At 43.7% G+C, this 23098-nt stretch overlaps 1 protein-coding gene across 1 annotated transcript in view; it reads right to left on the reverse strand.

Annotated features, from left to right (window-relative positions):
- LOC102808132 (caspase-8-like) overlaps window positions 1–23098 on the reverse strand; it is a 50597-nt gene that overhangs the window by 2915 nt on the left and 24584 nt on the right. The window contains exons 5-6 of the mRNA XM_085495659.1: window positions 8029–8112; window positions 6911–7129 (exon numbers count right to left, since the gene is read on the reverse strand). Coding sequence (XP_085351785.1) covers window positions 6911–7129; window positions 8029–8112 — 303 coding nt within the window. The remainder of the gene's footprint in view (window positions 1–6910; window positions 7130–8028; window positions 8113–23098) is intronic.

Raw genomic sequence — 23098 nt, forward strand, 5'->3', positions numbered from 1 at the left:
ATTATGATGATTGACATTTGTATCTGATCGTCAAACAAGTACTTGTCCATATAGGGAGATATTGCTCAGGAACGTCAGTAATTAAAACAAAATCAGTCATTTTGAATACATGTACATATCTATAACATGATGTATAACGGATAAAATTTGAACATAATCAGTCAAAGCATGTCAGAGATATGGCTCTAGAAGCCTAATCATTAAAACATAATTACCGCCAGTCAGCCATTTTGAACCTGTAATGTCTAATGTATATATGTACTGAGTTTGAACGAAATCCATCCATAAATGCCAGAAATGCTTGATATTTGATGATTTTTTAGCACAAAAATGGTCAACATTCGGCCATTTTGAATAAGATCATCAATCCAATATATCTGTACACTATGACATGATGTATAATGAATATTACAAATTTGAATATAATCAGTCAAAGCAAGTCAAAGATATGGTCTAGAAGCCCATTCATTAAAACAAAATGGCCGCCAGTCAGCCATTTTGAATTCGATCTGAAAAATAAAATAACGTGCATCAGGAACCCGTAATGTCTAATATATGTACCAAGTTTGAACGAAATCCATCCATAAATGCCAGAAATATTGATATTTGATCATTTTTTTAGCACAAAAATGGCCTCCATTCGGCCGTTTTGAATAGGATCGTCAAACCAATATATTTGTATATCTATGACATGATGTATAATGTATATGAAAAATTTGAACATAATCAGTCACAACAAGTCAGAGATATGGCACTGGAACCACATTTATTAAAACAAAATGGCCTACAGTCCGCTATTTTGAATCTTATATGAAAAGAAAATGATGTGCATCAAGGTCCTATAATTTCCAACGTATGTACCAAGTTTGAACAAAATCTATCTGTAAACAACTGAGAAACGCTTGATTTGGATGATTTTTTAGCACAAAAATGGCCGTCATTCGGCCATCTTGAATCAGATCGTGAAACAAATTGTTGTGCATATGTATAATATCATGTATGATGTATGTGTAAATTTTAATTATGATTCGTCCAGGCATTTCTAAGATACAGGTCCAGACGCACGCACACACGGACGGAAACACGGACGCACAATGGTCAAAACATAAGTCCCCGTTTTCGGGGACTAACAAGCAGCCCAAGATTGATTCTAAAATGTATTTAGTAAATTACACCCTGTTTGTGCACTAGTTTTTTTTTGTCAGTCTACTGTGACAGCTCTGTGAAATATCATCACAAATTGAGTAATCCTAAGATATTTTTGTATTCCAATAATGAACAAGCCATGCATGGCACAGTCCCTGTTGAAACATAAACATGTCAGATATATGGATCTAGAAGCTGAGGCTTGATTGTGATGATTTTTCAACAAAAATTGACATTCAGCCATCTTGTATCTGATCATCAAACAAGTACTTGTCCATATTAAGAGATATTGTTCTGGACCAGCGTAAATTAAAAAAAAAATTGCCACTGATCTGCCATTTTGAATATATCTGTATCTATAACATGATGTATATATGTAATTTTGAACAAAATCAGTCTAAGCATGTCAGGCTCTAGAACCGCATTCACTAAAACTAAGACATGTATAAGATATAGGTCTGGACGCACACAGACACAAACACAAGTCCCAGTTTTTGGACTACGTGCCATATAATTAGGCTCTAACCAAAATAAAGCAAAAAGTCCTACATGGGCAAAGTTCATTTTATTGGTACAAACTGTGGGTACTAAGGGTGTGTGTGGACAGGTATGTGTCACACTGTGGGTACTAAGGGTGTGTGTGGACAGGTATGTGTCACACTGTGGGTACTAAGGGTGTGTGTGGACAGGTATGTGTCACACTGTGGGTACTAAGGGTGTGTGTGGACAGGTATGTGTCACACTGTGGGTACTAAGGGTGTGTGTGGACAGGTATGTGTCACACTGTGGATACTAAGGGTGTGTGTGGACAGGTATGTGTCACGCTGTGGATACTAAGGGAGTGTGTGGACAGGTATGTGTCACACTGTGGGTACTAAGGGTGTGTGTGGACAGGTATGTGTCAAACTGCGGGTACTAAGGGTGTGTGGACAGGTATGTGTCACACTGTGGGTACTAAGGGTATGTGTGGACAGGTATGTGTCACACTGTGGGTACTAAGGGTGTGTGGACAGGTATGTGTCACACTGTGGGTACTAAGGGTGTGTGTGGACAGGTATGTGTCAAACTGTGGGTACTAAGGGTGTGTGGACAGGTATGTGTCACTGTGGGCAATAAGGGTGTGTGTGGACAGGTATGTGTCACACTGTGGGTACTAAGGGTGTGTGGACAGGTATGTGTCACACTGTGGGTACTAAGGGTGTGTGTGGACAGGTATGTGTCAAACTGTGGATACTAAGGGTATGTGTGGACAGGTATGTGTCAAACTGTGGGTACTAAGGGTGTGTGGACAGGTATGTGTCAAACTGTGGGTGCTAAGGGTGTGTGGACAGGTATGTGTCACACTGTGGGTACTAAGGGTGTGTGTGGACAGGTATGTGTCACACTGTGGATACTAAGGGTGTGTGTGGACAGGTATGTGTCACACTGTGGGTACTAAGGGTGTGTGTGGACAGGTATGTGTCACACTGTAGATACTAAGGGTGTGTGTGGACAGGTATGTGTCAAACTGTGGGTACTAAGGGTGTGTGGACAGGTATGTGTCACACTGTGGGTACTAAGGGTATGTGTGGACAGGTATGTGTCAAACTGTGGGTACTAAGGGTGTGTGGACAGGTATGTGTCACTGTGGGTACTAAGGGTGTGTGTGGACAGGTATGTGTCACACTGTGGGTACTAAGGGTGTGTGGACAGGTATGTGTCACACTGTGGGTACTAAGGGTGTGTGTGGACAGGTATGTGTCAAACTGTGGATACTAAGGGTATGTGTGGACAGGTATGTGTCAAACTGTGGGTACTAAGGGTGTGTGGACAGGTATGTGTCAAACTGTGGGTGCTAAGGGTGTGTGGACAGGTATGTGTCACACTGTGGGTACTAAGGGTGTGTGTGGACAGGTATGTGTCACACTGTGGGTACTAAGGGTGTGTGGACAGGTATGTGTCAAACTGTGGGTACTAAGGGTGTGTGGACAGGTATGTGTCACACTGTGGATACTAAGGGTGTGTGTGGACAGGTATGTGTCACACTGTGGGTACTAAGGGTGTGTGGACAGGTATGTGTCACACTGTGGGTACTAAGGGTGTGTGGACAGGTATGTGTCACACTGTGGGTACTAAGGGTGTGTGGACAGGTATGTGTCATACTGTGGGTACTAAGGGTGTGTGGACAGGTATGTGTCACACTGTGGATACTAAGGGTGTGTGTGGACAGGTATGTGTCAAACTGTGGGTACTAAGGGTGTGTGTGGACAGGTATGTGTCAAACTGTGGGTACTAAGGGTGTGTGGACAGGTATGTGTCAAACTGTGGGTACTAAGGGTGTGTGGACAGGTATGTGTCACACTGTGGGTACTAAGGGTGTGTGGACAGGTATGTGTCAAACTGTGGGTACTAAGGGTGTGTGGACAGGTATGTGTTACACTGTGGGTACTAAGGGTGTGTGTGGACAGGTATGTGTCACACTGTGGGTACTAAGGGTGTGTGGACAGGTATGTGTCAAACTGTGGGTACTAAGGGTGTGTGGACAGGTATGTGTTACACTGTGGGTACTAAGGGTGTGTGTGGACAGGTATGTGTCACAATGTGGGTACTAAGGGTGTGTGGACAGGTATGTGTCACACTGTGGATACTAAGGGTGTGTGTGGACAGGTATGTGTCACACTGTGGATACTAAGGGTGTGTGTGGACAGGTATGTGTCACACTGTGGGTACTAAGGGTGTGTGGACAGGTATGTGTCACACTGTGGGTACTAAGGGTATGTGTGGACAGGTATGTGTCACACTGTGGGTACTAAGGGTGTGTGGACAGGTATGTGTCACACTGTGGGTACTAAGGGTGTGTGTGGACAGGTATGTGTCAAACTGTGGGTACTAAGGGTGTGTGGACAGGTATGTGTCACTGTGGGCAATAAGGGTGTGTGTGGACAGGTATGTGTCACACTGTGGGTACTAAGGGTGTGTGGACAGGTATGTGTCACACTGTGGGTACTAAGGGTGTGTGTGGACAGGTATGTGTCAAACTGTGGATACTAAGGGTATGTGTGGACAGGTATGTGTCAAACTGTGGGTACTAAGGGTGTGTGGACAGGTATGTGTCAAACTGTGGGTGCTAAGGGTGTGTGGACAGGTATGTGTCACACTGTGGGTACTAAGGGTGTGTGTGGACAGGTATGTGTCACACTGTGGATACTAAGGGTGTGTGTGGACAGGTATGTGTCACACTGTGGGTACTAAGGGTGTGTGTGGACAGGTATGTGTCACACTGTAGATACTAAGGGTGTGTGTGGACAGGTATGTGTCAAACTGTGGGTACTAAGGGTGTGTGGACAGGTATGTGTCACACTGTGGGTACTAAGGGTATGTGTGGACAGGTATGTGTCAAACTGTGGGTACTAAGGGTGTGTGGACAGGTATGTGTCACTGTGGGTACTAAGGGTGTGTGTGGACAGGTATGTGTCACACTGTGGGTACTAAGGGTGTGTGGACAGGTATGTGTCACACTGTGGGTACTAAGGGTGTGTGTGGACAGGTATGTGTCAAACTGTGGATACTAAGGGTATGTGTGGACAGGTATGTGTCAAACTGTGGGTACTAAGGGTGTGTGGACAGGTATGTGTCAAACTGTGGGTGCTAAGGGTGTGTGGACAGGTATGTGTCACACTGTGGGTACTAAGGGTGTGTGTGGACAGGTATGTGTCACACTGTGGGTACTAAGGGTGTGTGGACAGGTATGTGTCAAACTGTGGGTACTAAGGGTGTGTGGACAGGTATGTGTCACACTGTGGATACTAAGGGTGTGTGTGGACAGGTATGTGTCACACTGTGGGTACTAAGGGTGTGTGGACAGGTATGTGTCACACTGTGGGTACTAAGGGTGTGTGGACAGGTATGTGTCACACTGTGGGTACTAAGGGTGTGTGGACAGGTATGTGTCATACTGTGGGTACTAAGGGTGTGTGGACAGGTATGTGTCACACTGTGGATACTAAGGGTGTGTGTGGACAGGTATGTGTCAAACTGTGGGTACTAAGGGTGTGTGTGGACAGGTATGTGTCAAACTGTGGGTACTAAGGGTGTGTGGACAGGTATGTGTCAAACTGTGGGTACTAAGGGTGTGTGGACAGGTATGTGTCACACTGTGGGTACTAAGGGTGTGTGGACAGGTATGTGTCAAACTGTGGGTACTAAGGGTGTGTGGACAGGTATGTGTTACACTGTGGGTACTAAGGGTGTGTGTGGACAGGTATGTGTCACACTGTGGGTACTAAGGGTGTGTGGACAGGTATGTGTCAAACTGTGGGTACTAAGGGTGTGTGGACAGGTATGTGTTACACTGTGGGTACTAAGGGTGTGTGTGGACAGGTATGTGTCACAATGTGGGTACTAAGGGTGTGTGGACAGGTATGTGTCACACTGTGGATACTAAGGGTGTGTGTGGACAGGTATGTGTCACACTGTGGATACTAAGGGTGTGTGTGGACAGGTATGTGTCACACTGTGGGTACTAAGGGTGTGTGTGGACAGGTATGTGTCACACTGTGGATACTAAGGGTGTGTGTGGACAGGTATGTGTCACACTGTGGGTACTAAGGGTGTGTGGACAGGTATGTGTCATACTGTGGGTACTAAGGGTGTGTGTACAGGTATGTGTCACACTGTGGATACTAAGGGTGTGTGTGGACAGGTATGTGTCACACTGTGGATACTAAGAGTGTGTGGACAGGTATGTGTCACACTATGGGTACTAAGGGTGTGTGTGGACAGGTATGTGTCACACTGTGGGTACTAAGGGTGTGTGTGGACAGGTATGTGTCACACTGTGGATACTAAGGGTGTGTGGACAGGTATGTGTCACACTATGGGTACTAAGGGTGTGTGTGGACAGGTATGTGTCACACTGTGGGTACTAAGGGTGTGTGTGGACAGGTATGTGTCACACTGTGGGTACTAAGGGTGTGTGTGGACAGGTATGTGTCACACTGTGGGTACTAAGGGTGTGTGGACAGGTATGTGTCACACTGTGGGTACTAAGGGTGTGTGGACAGGTATGTGTCACACTGTGGATACTAAGGGTGTGTGTGGACAGGTATGTGTCACACTGTGGATACTAAGGGTGTGTGTGGACAGGTATGTGTCACACTGTGGATACTAAGGGTGTGTGTGGACAGGTATGTGTCACACTGTGGATACTAAGGGTGTGTGTGGACAGGTATGTGTCACACAGTGGATACTAAGGGTGTGTGTGGACAGGTATGTGTCACACTGTGGATACTGAGGGTGTGTGTGGACAAGTATGTGTCACACTGTGGATACTAAGGGTGTGTGTGGACAGGTATGTGTCACACTGTGGATACTAAGGGTGTGTGTGGACAGATATGTGACAAACTGTGGGTACGGCTGCCCATATTGCTACTAGCAATACAACACATTATCTCTGGTATTAGCTGTGAATGACCTCTCATATGCAACTGCATCAGCACGAAAATCATAAAACTGTTTGCAAATACTTGATGACAACGATGTTGAAAGATAATACATGAATGCATTGTCGCCATTAAAATAGTGAATATTGCAGATACTCAGTTGTTGTCTATCGCTGCACAACTTGTTTTTTTCTACATAATGTCCATACATGCATAAAACAGTGATAATGTTTAAAAGTAATATTGTGACATTCACCAATATGTAGTTTACACTAAATGTCACTATGAATAATATGCACATGCTTTGACTGATTATATACACCATATGTGATAACAATGCATACCTCTATCCCTTCTTGTTCCTGTTCGGTCTTCTAAGTTCTTGCTGTTTTCTTGCTGCCTATCACAATAAAAATGTTCATTGTTAATAATCACGCAAAGACCACATGGACTGGTTGTCATGGGATACGAAGGCATCTCTAACTCTCTTCGAACTTGGTTTTGTCTTTGCAAAGCTTCTTCGTCCATAACTCGAGCAGTCTGTTGAACCATTGCCTCTTCTCCTTCAGTGAAAAAACAAAACAAATTAGATTAGCTGCTTCATCACTCAGATAGTCGTAATTTTAACTTATAAAGACATGGGAACATAACAAGAACCCAGAAAGGCTACATACCGGTACTCACAACATCATTAACCTGCCAACAATTAATTTGAGATATATTATGAGTAGGCTTCTATCTTAATGCAAATTTATCACCCAGAACATAACAATTTTAATTTCTGTTCACAAACATGAAATGAACCTGAGAAATAACTGCATTACATCATAGGTCAGTCTATAATAGCATGTCACCCAATGCAGGCATCGACATATATGTGACATCTGCTACGTAAATTTTAGGATAAACAAGGTGACTTCATAGACTTAATGCAATCTATGATCATAATAGACTAGTGAATTTGTCTAGTGGTGGGTTGTGGGTGGACGTTACATGGCTGGGCATGTGAGTCCCATGGTCATGGAGACAGCCAATCAGTGATGAAACTGGCAGACTACGTAGTTACAGAGCAATTTACCAGGCCATTCTTAAGTGTACTCTGAATAACTGGATTCCAGGCTAGGCAACTTTATTTCGCAATGTATTCGTCCACAAAGACATGTTTTAATTGTTTGTTCAAATCCAGGGGGATGAGGGCAGAAAAACCCAGAGCTCTACAATTGATTGAACTTAGTAAATCATATTACATCTTAGTAAGAATAGTTTATATCTTGCTGAGACAAACTGTTCTCATCAATGGATCTTAAGAATGTAATGTGTATATTTATTGAGTGTTTTGAATCACAGATAACAATTACTGTCATATCACATATGCTCATTTTAAAATTACATCCATGATTATTCTAAGAAACAAAAATACATATAATATATTCCATAATATTAATAGATTAATGAGGATTACCTTGTTCCACATTTTCCTGTGGTTGGCTGTGTGGCTGACGCTCAGTTTCTGTATTCACAGCAAAATTTGGTGATCCACCTTGACCTAAAGAAAAACAAACACCAAAACATTGCAATTTAGACACAAAGTTATGAAACGCAATGTGGTGCTGGTAACTAAATTATTGCAAAAACAATATACTAAACTCTCAATTATCAGCTGTTGTTTATTTACTCCACTGTGGCATGACAAAAACTAAAAATCATACACCATTCAGGGTACAATATTTATTAAAATGAAGGAGTCGTCGGCTGCGCATGTGCAGGAATTTAGTCCTAAGCACAGATAATAATGCCTGCTAAAAAAGCAAAGGCTCATGGGTAGACGCTTGTTTGTAAACATGGTTGTTTGTCGCATGTGAAGGTTTAAATGTCCTGGTATCCTTCAGCTTTTATGAAAATACATTTATAGATCTCTAAGGTCACAAATATACCCCTGTGAGTAGGATTACACTTATAACACAACATAAATATTTAATTAAAATTGTCAATCAACAACATAATTTAAATAACTGCAATTTACAAAGCACACACTTGTATTAAATTTTAGAGACTTTTCATGTTATTAGGATAAAAATAGCTGAAATAGATAAATCACATCATATTCAATATATGGGTCACATTTAGCGGCTATAAGTCGTCGGACTGTGGCGACATATGTTTATATTTTTACTAATCAGCATGTGAATGTGTGATAACAAATAACGCTCGCTGATCAACTCAATATTTGCTGTGATAACATTACCCGTAAGTAGTTTTATTAACAGGAACACATATACCCCGGTATGTATATTTAATAACACCATCAGCAAACAATGCCCTTATTTTAATATGAAGGATCGGTTCTTGCCAACCAGTGACTGAGTACGTGCATCTGCACAGAACATGAACAAGTGTGACAATCCATAACGAAGACACAACACGCATACCCAGTACAGTGGGCATAATGGGCAGCACAGTCCCTTTAATCAGAAACACATGGGCTGAGAAAGAACTACAAATGCAGAAGGTGGTCTATAGGTACAACTTAAGTGTAGTGTAATATGTAAAAGGTCAAAGGTGAGATGGTGTGTATCAAAAGTACAGCATGGATAAATGCATACAGACAGTATACATACATCAATAAACAAAAGATATGTTGACACATCACCTAGGACAATGAGGGCGCTAGCTATATTACATAAAACAATGAGGGCAGTAAATTTGATGTAACAGTGAAGAACACTATACATTGCGTGATGTTCCATTGTTGATCATGTAAGCATCAGATGTATTATGACAGTGGAAAAGAATTTGTTAGTATCTGCATCCTGCAACCCTCCTGTTTTGTTCGGATGCATGAAATAGCTTGGCTGTTGTTGACATGGATGTCAGTTTATCAAGGTCTCTTTATTCTGTATTGCATGTATATGTTATTATCATGATGGATATTTGAATCACTAACTTTGACGTTTGGAGGTTGTTTGAGAGAACGTGTTGAGATTAGGAGAGGTTACTGTGCTTCAAGTCCAGTATGGTAATTAAGCAAATAACACCGAATATACGGCAAGGTAAATACTATGTCAAATTATAGTAAACACGTACTGCGTGCGTGACTCGAACCGGCGCTCGTGTACGGGCGCTCGTGACTCAAAGTCACCTTCAAGTTTACCTTGCCATATATTCGGTGTTATTTGCTTACTTTACTTCCTATGTCAACAGCAACTATGAGTTTTCAGTATGTTAATTGTTTTGTGGAGACAAGTAAATTTACCAGACTTCCTTGTAATCCAAGATTTCCTGTTTGTGTGGAATGTTATTATGTGGAGGCAGACCTGATACTAACTCATTCAATACGTGTAAGTGGTCCGAGATGTAATCATGGTCACGCACTCATCATGCATATGAAAACACCCCGAAGACTGAACCCCAGTCGTTTATTGAATCACACTTTGTAATATGTTAATATGTCAATCATCAAATCAAGTTATTCATATTTCAAGATTATAGTGTAATTAAGTGTACATACATATTTCTTCATTACAGTATACAAGTAGGTATGTTGGTTGTTATATTTTGCGGTATATAGCAAGCGTGTCAGAAACTAATAAACTCAGTTGGCTGAACCCTTGATAGAAATCAACAAGACCTAGCATGTATATGTCTCCTTGCACATCAACATAGAAATAGACATCACCCTGCACAAGATCGTAATTTGCCTGAACAAAGACAATGGAACGAAAGTGAATTGGGGTGAATGTAAATTGGGACGAGAGTGAATAAGGGAGAATGTGAATTGAGGCGAAATGTGAATTGGGACGAATGTGAATTTGGGCGAATGTAAATTGGGACGAATGTGAATTGGGACGAATGTGAATTGGGACGAATGTGAATTTGGGCGAATGTGAATTGGGACGAATGTGAATTTGGGCGAATGTGAATTGGGACGAATGTGAATAGGGGCGAATGTGAATTGGGACGAGAGTGAATTGGGACAAATGTGAATTGAGGCGAAATGTGAATTGGGACGAATGTGAATTTGGGCGAATGTGAATTTGGGCGAATGTAAATTGGGACGAATGTGAATTGGGACGAATGTGAATTGGGACGAATGTGAATTTGGGCGAATGTGAATTGGGACGAATGTGAATTTGGGCGAATGTGAATTGGGACGAATGTGAATTTGGGCGAATGTAAATTGGGACGAATGTGAATTGGGATGAATGTGAATTGGGACGAATGTGAATTTGGGCGAATGTGAATTGGGACGAATGTGAATTTGGGCGAATGTGAATTGGGACGAATGTGAATTTGGGCGAATGTGAATTGGGACGAATGTGAATTTGGGCGAATGTGAATTGGGACGAATGTGAATTTGGGCGAATGTAAATTGGGACGAGAGTGAATTGGGGCGAATGTGAATTGGGACGAGAGTGAATAGGGGCGAATGTAAATTGGGACGAGAGTGAATAGGGGAGAATGTGAATTGGGACGAGAGTGAATAGGGGCGAATGTAAATTGGGACGAGAGTGAATAGGGGCGAATGTAAATTGGGACGAGAGTGAATAGGGGCGAATGTAAATTGGGACGAGAGTGAATAGGGGCGAATGTAAATTGGGACGAGAGTGAATAGGGGAGAATGTGAATTGAGACGAGAGTGAATAGGGGCGAATGTAAATTGGGACGAGAGTGAATAGGGCCAAATGTGAATTGAGGCGAAATGTGACGAATGTGAATTTGGGCGAATGTGAATTGAGACGAGAGTGAATTGGGGCGAATGTGAATTGGGACGAGAGTGAATTGGGACGAGAGTGAATTGGGACGAGAGTGAATTGGGACAAATGTGAATTGGGACGAATGTGAATTGGGATGAAAGTGAATTGGGAAGAATGTGAATTGGGATGAAAGTGAATTGGGACGAATGTGAATTGGGATGAAAGTGAATTGTGATGAATGAGAATTGGGACGAATATGAATTGGGACGAGAGTGAATAGGGACAAATGTGAATTTGGGCGAATGTGAATTGGGACGAGAGTGAATTGGGACAAATGTGAATTGGGACGAATGTGAATTGGAACGAATGTGAATTGGGATGAAAGTGAATTGGGAAGAATGTGAATTGGGATGAAAGTGAATTGGGACGAATGTGAATTGGGATGAAAGTGAATTGGGATAAATGAGAATTGGGACGAATATGAATTGGGACGAGAGTGAATAGGGCCGAATGTGAATTTGGGCGAATGTGAATTGGGACGAGAGTGAATTGGGACAAATGTGAATTGGGACGAGAGTGAATTGGGACAAATGTGAATTGGGACGAATGTGAATTGGAACGAATGTGAATTGGGATGAAAGTGAATTGGGACGAATGTGAATTGGGATGAAAGTGAATTGGGATGAATGAGAATTAGGACGAATATGAATTGGGACGAGAGTGAATAGGGACAAATGTGAATTGGGACGAATATGAATTGGAACGAGAGTGAATAGGGACAAATGTGAATTGGGACGAATGTGAATTGGGACGAATGTGAATTGGGACGAGAGTGAATAGGGCCGAATGTGAATTGGGACGAGAGTGAATAGGGACAAATGTGAATTGGGACGAATATGAATTGGGACGAGAGTGAATAGGGACAAATGTGAATTGGGACGAATGTGAATAGGGCCGAATGTGAATTGGGACGAGAGTGAATAGGGCCGAATGTGAATTGGGACGAGAGTGAATAGGGCCGAATGTGAATTTGGCCGAATGTGAATTGGGACGAATGTGAATTGGAACGAGAGTGAATAGGGGAGAATGTGAATTGGGACGAGAGTGAATAGGGACGAGAGTGAATAGGGCCGAATGTGAATTGGGACGAGAGTGAATAGGGGAGAATGTGAATTGGGACGAATGTGAATTGGGACGAGAGTGAATAGGGGAGAATGTGAATTGGGACGAATGTGAATTGGGACGAGAGTGAATTGGGGCGAATGTGAATTGGGACGAGAGTGAATTGGAACGAATGTGAATTGAGATGAAAGTGAATTGGGCCGAATGTGAATTGGGACGAGAGTGAATTGGAACGAATGTGAATTGAGATGAAAGTGAATTGGGCCGAATGTGAATTGGGACGAATGTGAATTGGGACGAGAGTGAATAGGGCCGAATGTGAATTGGGACGAGAGTGAATAGGGGAGAATGTGAATTGGGACGAATGTGAATTGGGACGAGAGTGAATTGGGGCGAATGTGAATTGAGATGAAAGTGAATTGGGCCGAATGTGAATTGGGACGAGAGTGAATTGGGGCGAATGTGAATTGGGACGAGAGTGAATTGGAACGAATGTGAATTGAGATGAAAGTGAATTGGGGCGAATGTGAATTGGGACGAGAGTGAATTGGAACGAATGTGAATTGAGATGAAAGTGAATTGGGCCGAATGTGAATTGGGACGAATGTGAATTGGGACGAGAGTGAATTGGGACGAGAGTGAATAGGGCCGAATGTGAATTGGGACGAGAGTGAATAGGGGAGAATGTGAATTGGGACGAATGTGAATTGGGACGAGAGTGAATTGGGACGAATGTGAATTGGGATGAAAGTGAATTGGGCTGAATGTGAATTGGGATGAAAGTGAATTGGGACGAATGTGAATTGGGACGAGAGTGAATTGGGGCGAATGTGAATTGGGACGAAAGTGAATTGGAACGAATGTGAATTGAGATGAAAGTGAATTGGGCCGAATGTGAATTGGGATGAAAGTGAATTGGGACGAATGTGAATTGGGACGAGAGTGAATTGGGGCGAATGTGAATTGGGACGAAAGTGAATTGGAACGAATGTGAATTGAGATGAAAGTGAATTGGGCCGAATGTGAATTGGGATGAAAGTGAATTGGGACGAATGTGAATTGGGACGAGAGTGAATTGGGACGAATGTGAATTGGGACGAGAGTGAATTGGGACGAGAGTGAATAGGGCCGAATGTGAATTGGGACTAGAGTGAATTGGGGCGAATGTGAATTGGGATGAAAGTGAATTGGGCCGAATGTGAATTGGGATGAAAGTGAATTGGGACGAATGTGAATTGGGACGAGAGTGAATTGGGACGAATGTGAATTGGGACGAGAGTGAATAGGGCCGAATGTGAATTGGGACGAGAGTGAATAGGGGAGAATGTGAATTGGAACGAATGTGAATTGGGACGAGAGTGAATTGGGGCGAATGTGAATTGGGACGAGAGTGAATTGGAACGAATGTGAATTGAGATGAAAGTGAATTGGGCCGAATGTGAATTGGGATGAAAGTGAATTGGGACGAATGTGAATTGGGACGAGAGTGAATAGGGCCGAATGTGAATTGGGATGAGAGTGAATTGGGGCGAATGTGAATTGGGACGAGAGTGAATTGGGACGAATGTGAATTGGGATGAAAGTGAATTGGGCCGAATGTGAATTGGGAAAAAGTGAATTGGGACGAATGTGAATTGGGACGAATGTGAATTGGAACGAGAGTGAATAGGGCCGAATGTGAATTGGGACGAGAGTGAATAGGGCCGAATGTGAATTGGGACGAATGTGAATTGGGACGAGAGTGAATTGGGGCGAATGTGAATTGGGACGAGAGTGAATTGGGACGAATGTGAATTGGGACGAGAGTGAATTGGAACGAATGTGAATTGGGACGAGAGTGAATAGGGCCGAATGTGAATTGGGACGAATGTGAATTGGGACGAGAGTGAATTGGGGCGAATGTGAATTGGAACGAGAGTGAATTGGGGCGAATGTGAATTGGGACGAGAGTGAATTGGAACGAATGTGAATTGGGACGAGAGTGAATAGGGCTGAATGTGAATTGGGACGAGAGTGAATAGGGGCGAATGTGAATTGGGACGAGAGTGAATAGGGGAGAATGTGAATTGGGACGAATGTGAATTGGAACGAATGTGAATTGGGATGAAAGTGAATAGGGCCGAATGTGAATTGGGACGAATGTGAATTGGAACGAACGTGAATTGGGATGAAAGTGAATTGGAACGAATGTGAATTGGGACGAGAGTGAATAGGGCCGAATGTGAATTTGGCCGAATGTGAATTGGGACGAATGTGAATTGGGACGAATGTGAATTGGAACGAATGTGAATTGGGACGAGAATGAATAGGGCCGAATGTAAATTGGGACGAGAGTGAATTGGGGCGAATGTGAATTGGGACGAGAGTGAATTGGGACGAATGTGAATTGGAACGAATGTGAATTGGGACGAGAGTGAATTGGGACGAGAGTGAATAGGGGAGAATGTGAATTGGGACGAATGTGAATTGGGACGAGGGTGAATTGGGGCGAATGTGAATTGGGACGAGAGTGAATTGGAACGAATGTGAATTGAGATGAAAGTGAATTGGGCCGAATGTGAATTGGGACGAGAGTGAATTGGAACGAATGTGAATTGAGATGAAAGTGAATTGGGCCGAATGTGAATTGGGACGAATGTGAATTGGGACGAGAGTGAATAGGGCCGAATGTGAATTCGGACGAGAGTGAATAGGGGAGAATGTGAATTGGGACGAATGTGAATTGGGACGAGAGTGAATTGGGGCGAATGTGAATAGAGATGAAAGTGAATTGGGCCGAATGTGAATTGGGACGAGAGTGAATTGGGGCGAATGTGAATTGGGACGAGAGTGAATTGGAACGAATGTGAATTGAGATGAAAGTGAATTGGGGCGAATGTGAATTGGGACGAGAGTGAATTGGAACGAATGTGAATTGAGATGAAAGTGAATTGGGCCGAATGTGAATTGGGACGAATGTGAATTGGGACGAGAGTGAATTGGGACGAGAGTGAATTGGGACGAGAGTGAATAGGGCCGAATGTGAATTGGGACGAGAGTGAATAGGGGAGAATGTGAATTGGGACGAATGTGAATTGGGACGAGAGTGAATTGGGGCGAATGTGAATTGGGACGAGAGTGAATTGGAACGAATGTGAATTGAGATGAAAGTGAATTGGGCCGAATGTGAATTGGGACGAGAGTGAATAGGGCCGAATGTGAATTGGGACGAGAGTGAATTGGGACGAATGTGAATTGGAACGAGAGTGAATTGGGACGAATGTGAATTGGGATGAAAGTGAATTGGGCCGAATGTGAATTGGGATGAAAGTGAATTGGGACGAATGTGAATTGGGACGAGAGTGAATTGGGGCGAATGTGAATTGGGACGAGAGTGAATTGGAACGAATGTGAATTGAGATGAAAGTGAATTGGGCCGAATGTGAATTGGGATGAAAGTGAATTGGGACGAATGTGAATTGGGACGATAGTGAATTGGGACGAATGTGAATTGGGACGAGAGTGAATAGGGCCGAATGTGAATTGGGACGAGAGTGAATTGGGGCGAATGTGAATTGGGACGAGAGTGAATTGGGACGAATGTGAATTGGGATGAAAGTGAATTGGGCCGAATGTGAATTGGGATGAAAGTGAATTGGGACGAATGTGAATTGGGACGAGAGTGAATTGGGACGAATGTGAATTGGGACGAGAGTGAATAGGGCCGAATGTGAATTGGGACGAGAGTGAATAGGGGAGAATGTGAATTGGAACGAATGTGAATTGGGACGAGAGTGAATTGGGGCGAATGTGAATTGGGACGAGAGTGAATTGGAACGAATGTGAATTGAGATGAAAGTGAATTGGGCCGAATGTGAATTGGGATGAAAGTGAATTGGGACGAATGTGAATTTGGACGAGAGTGAATAGGGCCGAATGTGAATTGGGACGAGAGTGAATTGGGGCGAATGTGAATTGGGATGAGAGTGAATTGGGACGAATGTGAATTGGGATGAAAGTGAATTGGGCCGAATGTGAATTGGGATGAAAGTGAATTGGGACGAATGTGAATTGGGACGAATGTGAATTGGAACGAGAGTGAATAGGGCCGAATGTGAATTGGGACGAGAGTGAATAGGGCCGAATGTGAATTGGGACGAATGTGAATTGGGACGAGAGTGAATTGGGGCGAATGTGAATTGGGACGAGAGTGAATTGGGACGAATGTGAATTGGGACGAGAGTGAATTGGAACGAATGTGAATTGGGACGAGAGTGAATAGGGCCGAATGTGAATTGGGACGAATGTGAATTGGGACGAGAGTGAATTGGGGCGAATGTGAATTGGAACGAGAGTGAATTGGGGCGAATGTGAATTGGGACGAGAGTGAATTGGAACGAATGTGAATTGGGACGAGAGTGAATAGGGCTGAATGTGAATTGGGACGAGAGTGAATAGGGGCGAATGTGAATTGGGACGAGAGTGAATAGGGGAGAATGTGAATTGGGACGAATGTGAATTGGAACGAATGTGAATTGGGATGAAAGTGAATTGGGACGAATGTGAATTGGGACGAGAGTGAATAGGGCCGAATGTGAATTGGGACGAATGTGAATTGGAACGAATGTGAATTGGGATGAAAGTGAATTGGAACGAATGTGAATTAAGACGAGAGTGAATAGGGCCGAATGTGAATTGGGACGAATGTGAATTGGGATGAATGTGAATTGGAACGAATGTGAATTGGGACGAGAGTGAATAGGGCCGAATGTAAATTGGGACGAGAGTGAATTGGGGCGAATGTGAATTGGGACGAGAGTGAATTGGAACGAATGTGAATTGGGACGAGAGTGAATTGGGGCGAATGTGAATTGGGACGAGAGTGAATTGGAACGAATGTGAATTGGGACGAGAGTGAATAGGGCCGAATGTGAATTGGGACGAGAGTGAATAGGGGCGAATGTGAATTGGGACGAGAGTGAATTGGAACGAATGTGAATTGGGACGAGAGTGAATAGGGCCGAATGTGAATTTGGCCGAATGTGAATTGGGCCGAATGTGAATTGGGACGAATGTGAATTGGAACGAATGTGAATTGGGACGAGAGTGAATAGGGCCGAATGTAAATTGGGATGAGAGTGAATTGGGGCGAATGTGAATTGGGACGAGAGTGAATTGGGACGAATGTTAATTGGAACGAATGTGAATTGGGACGAGAGTGAATTGGGGCGAATGTGAATTGGGACGAGAGTGAATTGGAACGAATGTGAATTGGGACGAGAGTGAATAGGGCCGAATGTGAATTGGGACGAGAGTGAATAGGGGCGAATGTGAATTGGGACGAGAGTGAATTGGAACGAATGTGAATTGGGACGAGAGTGAATAGGCCCGAATGTGAATTTGGCCGAATGTGAATTGGGACGAATGTGAATTGGGACGAATGTGAATTGGAACGAATGTGAATTGGGACGAGAGTGAATAGGGCCGAATGTAAATTGGGACGAGAGTGAATTGGGGCGAATGTGAATTGGGACGAGAGTGAATTGGGCCGAATGTGAATTGGGACGAGAGTGAATTGGGCCGAATGTGAATTGGGACGAGAGTGAATAGGGCCGAATGTGAATTGGGACAAGAGTGAATTGGGACGAATGTGAATTGCGACGAATGTGAATTTGGGCGAAAGTGAATTGGGCCGAATGTGAATTGGGACGAGAGTGAATAGGGCCGAATGTGAATTGGGACGAGAGTGAATTGGGCCGAATGTGAATTGGGGTGAATGTGAATTGGGCCGAATGTGAATTGGGACGAGAGTGAATAGGGCCGAATGTGAATTGGGACGAGAGTGAATAGGGCCGAATGTGAATTGGGACGAATGTGAATTGGAACGAATGTGAATTGGAACGAGAGTGAATTGGAGCGAATGTGAATTGGGACGAGAGTGAATTGGAACGAATGTGAATTGGGACGAGAGTGAATAGGGCCGAATGTGAATTGGGACGAGAGTGAATAGGGGAGAATGTGAATTGAGGCGAAATGTGAATTGGGACGAATGTGAATTGGGACGAGAGTGAATTGGAACGAATGTGAATTGGGACGAGAGTGAATTGGGCCGAATGTGAATTGGGGCGAATGTGAATTGGGCCGAATGTGAATTGGGACGAGAGTGAATAGGGCCGAATGTGAATTGGGACGAATGTGAATTGGGACGAGAGTGAATAGGGCCGAATGTGAATTGGGATGAAAGTGAATTTGGATGAATGAGAATTAAGACGAATATGAATTGGGACGAGAGTGAATTGGGACGAATGTGAATTGGGACGAGAGTGAATAGGGCCGAATGTGAATTGGGATGAAAGTGAATTTGGATGAATGAGAATTAAGACGAATATGAATTGGGACGAGAGTGAATTGGGACGAATGAGAATGGGGATGAATGTGAATTGGGACGAATGTGAATTGAGACAAAAGTGAATTGGGAAGAATGTGAATTGGGACGAGAGTGAATTGGGGCGAATGTGAATTGGGACAAATATGTTGGAACAAATGTAAATTGGGACGAAAGTGAATTGGGATGAAAGTGAATTGGGACGAATGTGAATTGGGACGAGAGTGAATAGGGCTGAATGTGAATTGGGACGAGAGTGAATAGGGGCGAATGTGAATTGGGACGAGAGTGAATAGGGGAGAATGTGAATTGGGACGAATGTGAATTGGAACGAATGTGAATTGGGATGAAAGTGAATAGGGCCGAATGTGAATTGGGACGAATGTGAATTGGAACGAACGTGAATTGGGATGAAAGTGAATTGGAACGAATGTGAATTGGGACGAGAGTGAATAGGGCCGAATGTGAATTTGGCCGAATGTGAATTGGGACGAATGTGAATTGGGACGAATGTGAATTGGAACGAATGTGAATTGGGACGAGAGTGAATAGGGCCGAATGTAAATTGGGACGAGAGTGAATTGGGGCGAATGTGAATTGGGACGAGAGTGAATTGGGACGAATGTGAATTGGAACGAATGTGAATTGGGACGAGAGTGAATTGGGGCGAAAGTGAATTGGGACGAGAGTGAATTGGAACGAATGTGAATTGAGATGAAAGTGAATTGGGCCGAATGTGAATTGGGACGAGAGTGAATTGGAACGAATGTGAATTGAGATGAAAGTGAATTGGGCCGAATGTGAATTGGGACGAATGTGAATTGGGACGAGAGTGAATAGGGCCGAATGTGAATTCGGACGAGAGTGAATAGGGGAGAATGTGAATTGGGACGAATGTGAATTGGGACGAGAGTGAATTGGGGCGAATGTGAATAGAGATGAAAGTGAATTGGGCCGAATGTGAATTGGGACGAGAGTGAATTGGGGCGAATGTGAATTGGGACGAGAGTGAATTGGAACGAATGTGAATTGAGATGAAAGTGAATTGGGGCGAATGTGAATTGGGACGAGAGTGAATTGGAACGAATGTGAATTGAGATGAAAGTGAATTGGGCCGAATGTGAATTGGGACGAATGTGAATTGGGACGAGAGTGAATTGGGACGAGAGTGAATTGGGACGAGAGTGAATAGGGCCGAATGTGAATTGGGACGAGAGTGAATAGGGGAGAATGTGAATTGGGACGAATGTGAATTGGGACGAGAGTGAATTGGGGCGAATGTGAATTGGGACGAGAGTGAATTGGAACGAATGTGAATTGAGATGAAAGTGAATTGGGCCGAATGTGAATTGGGACGAGAGTGAATAGGGCCGAATGTGAATTGGGACGAGAGTGAATTGGGACGAATGTGAATTGGAACGAGAGTGAATTGGGACGAATGTGAATTGGGATGAAAGTGAATTGGGCCGAATGTGAATTGGGATGAAAGTGAATTGGGACGAATGTGAATTGGGACGAGAGTGAATTGGGGCGAATGTGAATTGGGACGAGAGTGAATTGGAACGAATGTGAATTGAGATGAAAGTGAATTGGGCCGAATGTGAATTGGGATGAAAGTGAATTGGGACGAATGTGAATTGGGACGATAGTGAATTGGGACGAATGTGAATTGGGACGAGAGTGAATAGGGCCGAATGTGAATTGGGACGAGAGTGAATTGGGGCGAATGTGAATTGGGACGAGAGTGAATTGGGACGAATGTGAATTGGGATGAAAGTGAATTGGGCCGAATGTGAATTGGGATGAAAGTGAATTGGGACGAATGTGAATTGGGACGAGAGTGAATTGGGACGAATGTGAATTGGGACGAGAGTGAATAGGGCCGAATGTGAATTGGGACGAGAGTGAATAGGGGAGAATGTGAATTGGAACGAATGTGAATTGGGACGAGAGTGAATTGGGGCGAATGTGAATTGGGACGAGAGTGAATTGGAACGAATGTGAATTGAGATGAAAGTGAATTGGGCCGAATGTGAATTGGGATGAAAGTGAATTGGGACGAATGTGAATTTGGACGAGAGTGAATAGGGCCGAATGTGAATTGGGACGAGAGTGAATTGGGGCGAATGTGAATTGGGATGAGAGTGAATTGGGACGAATGTGAATTGGGATGAAAGTGAATTGGGCCGAATGTGAATTGGGATGAAAGTGAATTGGGACGAATGTGAATTGGGACGAATGTGAATTGGAACGAGAGTGAATAGGGCCGAATGTGAATTGGGACGAGAGTGAATAGGGCCGAATGTGAATTGGGACGAATGTGAATTGGGACGAGAGTGAATTGGGGCGAATGTGAATTGGGACGAGAGTGAATTGGGACGAATGTGAATTGGGACGAGAGTGAATTGGAACGAATGTGAATTGGGACGAGAGTGAATAGGGCCGAATGTGAATTGGGACGAATGTGAATTGGGACGAGAGTGAATTGGGGCGAATGTGAATTGGAACGAGAGTGAATTGGGGCGAATGTGAATTGGGACGAGAGTGAATTGGAACGAATGTGAATTGGGACGAGAGTGAATAGGGCTGAATGTGAATTGGGACGAGAGTGAATAGGGGCGAATGTGAATTGGGACGAGAGTGAATAGGGGAGAATGTGAATTGGGACGAATGTGAATTGGAACGAATGTGAATTGGGATGAAAGTGAATTGGGACGAATGTGAATTGGGACGAGAGTGAATAGGGCCGAATGTGAATTGGGACGAATGTGAATTGGAACGAATGTGAATTGGGATGAAAGTGAATTGGAACGAATGTGAATTAAGACGAGAGTGAATAGGGCCGAATGTGAATTGGGACGAATGTGAATTGGGATGAATGTGAATTGGAACGAATGTGAATTGGGACGAGAGTGAATAGGGCCGAATGTAAATTGGGACGAGAGTGAATTGGGGCGAATGTGAATTGGGACGAGAGTGAATTGGGACGAATGTGAATTGGAACGAATGTGAATTGGGACGAGAGTGAATTGGGGCGAATGTGAATTGGGACGAGAGTGAATTGGAACGAATGTGAATTGGGACGAGAGTGAATAGGGCCGAATGTGAATTGGGACGAGAGTGAATAGGGGCGAATGTGAATTGGGACGAGAGTGAATTGGAACGAATGTGAATTGGGACGAGAGTGAATAGGGCCGAATGTGAATTTGGCCGAATGTGAATTGGGCCGAATGTGAATTGGGACGAATGTGAATTGGAACGAATGTGAATTGGGACGAGAGTGAATAGGGCCGAATGTAAATTGGGATGAGAGTGAATTGGGGCGAATGTGAATTGGGACGAGAGTGAATTGGGACGAATGTTAATTGGAACGAATGTGAATTGGGACGAGAGTGAATTGGGGCGAATGTGAATTGGGACGAGAGTGAATTGGAACGAATGTGAATTGGGACGAGAGTGAATAGGGCCGAATGTGAATTGGGACGAGAGTGAATAGGGGCGAATGTGAATTGGGACGAGAGTGAATTGGAACGAATGTGAATTGGGACGAGAGTGAATAGGCCCGAATGTGAATTTGGCCGAATGTGAATTGGGACGAATGTGAATTGGGACGAATGTGAATTGGAACGAATGTGAATTGGGACGAGAGTGAATAGGGCCGAATGTAAATTGGGACGAGAGTGAATTGGGGCAAATGTGAATTGGGACGAGAGTGAATTGGAACGAATGTGAATTGAGATGAAAGTGAATTGGGCCGAATGTGAATTGGGACGAATGTGAATTGGGACGAGAGTGAATTGGGACGAGAGTGAATTGGGACGAGAGTGAATAGGGCCGAATGTGAATTGGGACGAGAGTGAATAGGGGAGAATGTGAATTGGGACGAATGTGAATTGGGACGAGAGTGAATTGGGGCGAATGTGAATTGGGACGAGAGTGAATTGGAACGAATGTGAATTGAGATGAAAGTGAATTGGGCCGAATGTGAATTGGGACGAGAGTGAATAGGGCCGAATGTGAATTGGGACGAGAGTGAATTGGGACGAATGTGAATTGGAACGAGAGTGAATTGGGACGAATGTGAATTGGGATGAAAGTGAATTGGGCCGAATGTGAATTGGGATGAAAGTGAATTGGGACGAATGTGAATTGGGACGAGAGTGAATTGGGGCGAATGTGAATTGGGACGAGAGTGAATTGGAACGAATGTGAATTGAGATGAAAGTGAATTGGGCCGAATGTGAATTGGGATGAAAGTGAATTGGGACGAATGTGAATTGGGACGATAGTGAATTGGGACGAATGTGAATTGGGACGAGAGTGAATAGGGCCGAATGTGAATTGGGACGAGA

Source organism: Saccoglossus kowalevskii, chromosome 22, assembly GCF_978046115.1.
Source record: "Saccoglossus kowalevskii chromosome 22, keSacKowa6.1, whole genome shotgun sequence".
Classification (NCBI taxonomy): domain Eukaryota; kingdom Metazoa; phylum Hemichordata; class Enteropneusta; family Harrimaniidae; genus Saccoglossus; species Saccoglossus kowalevskii.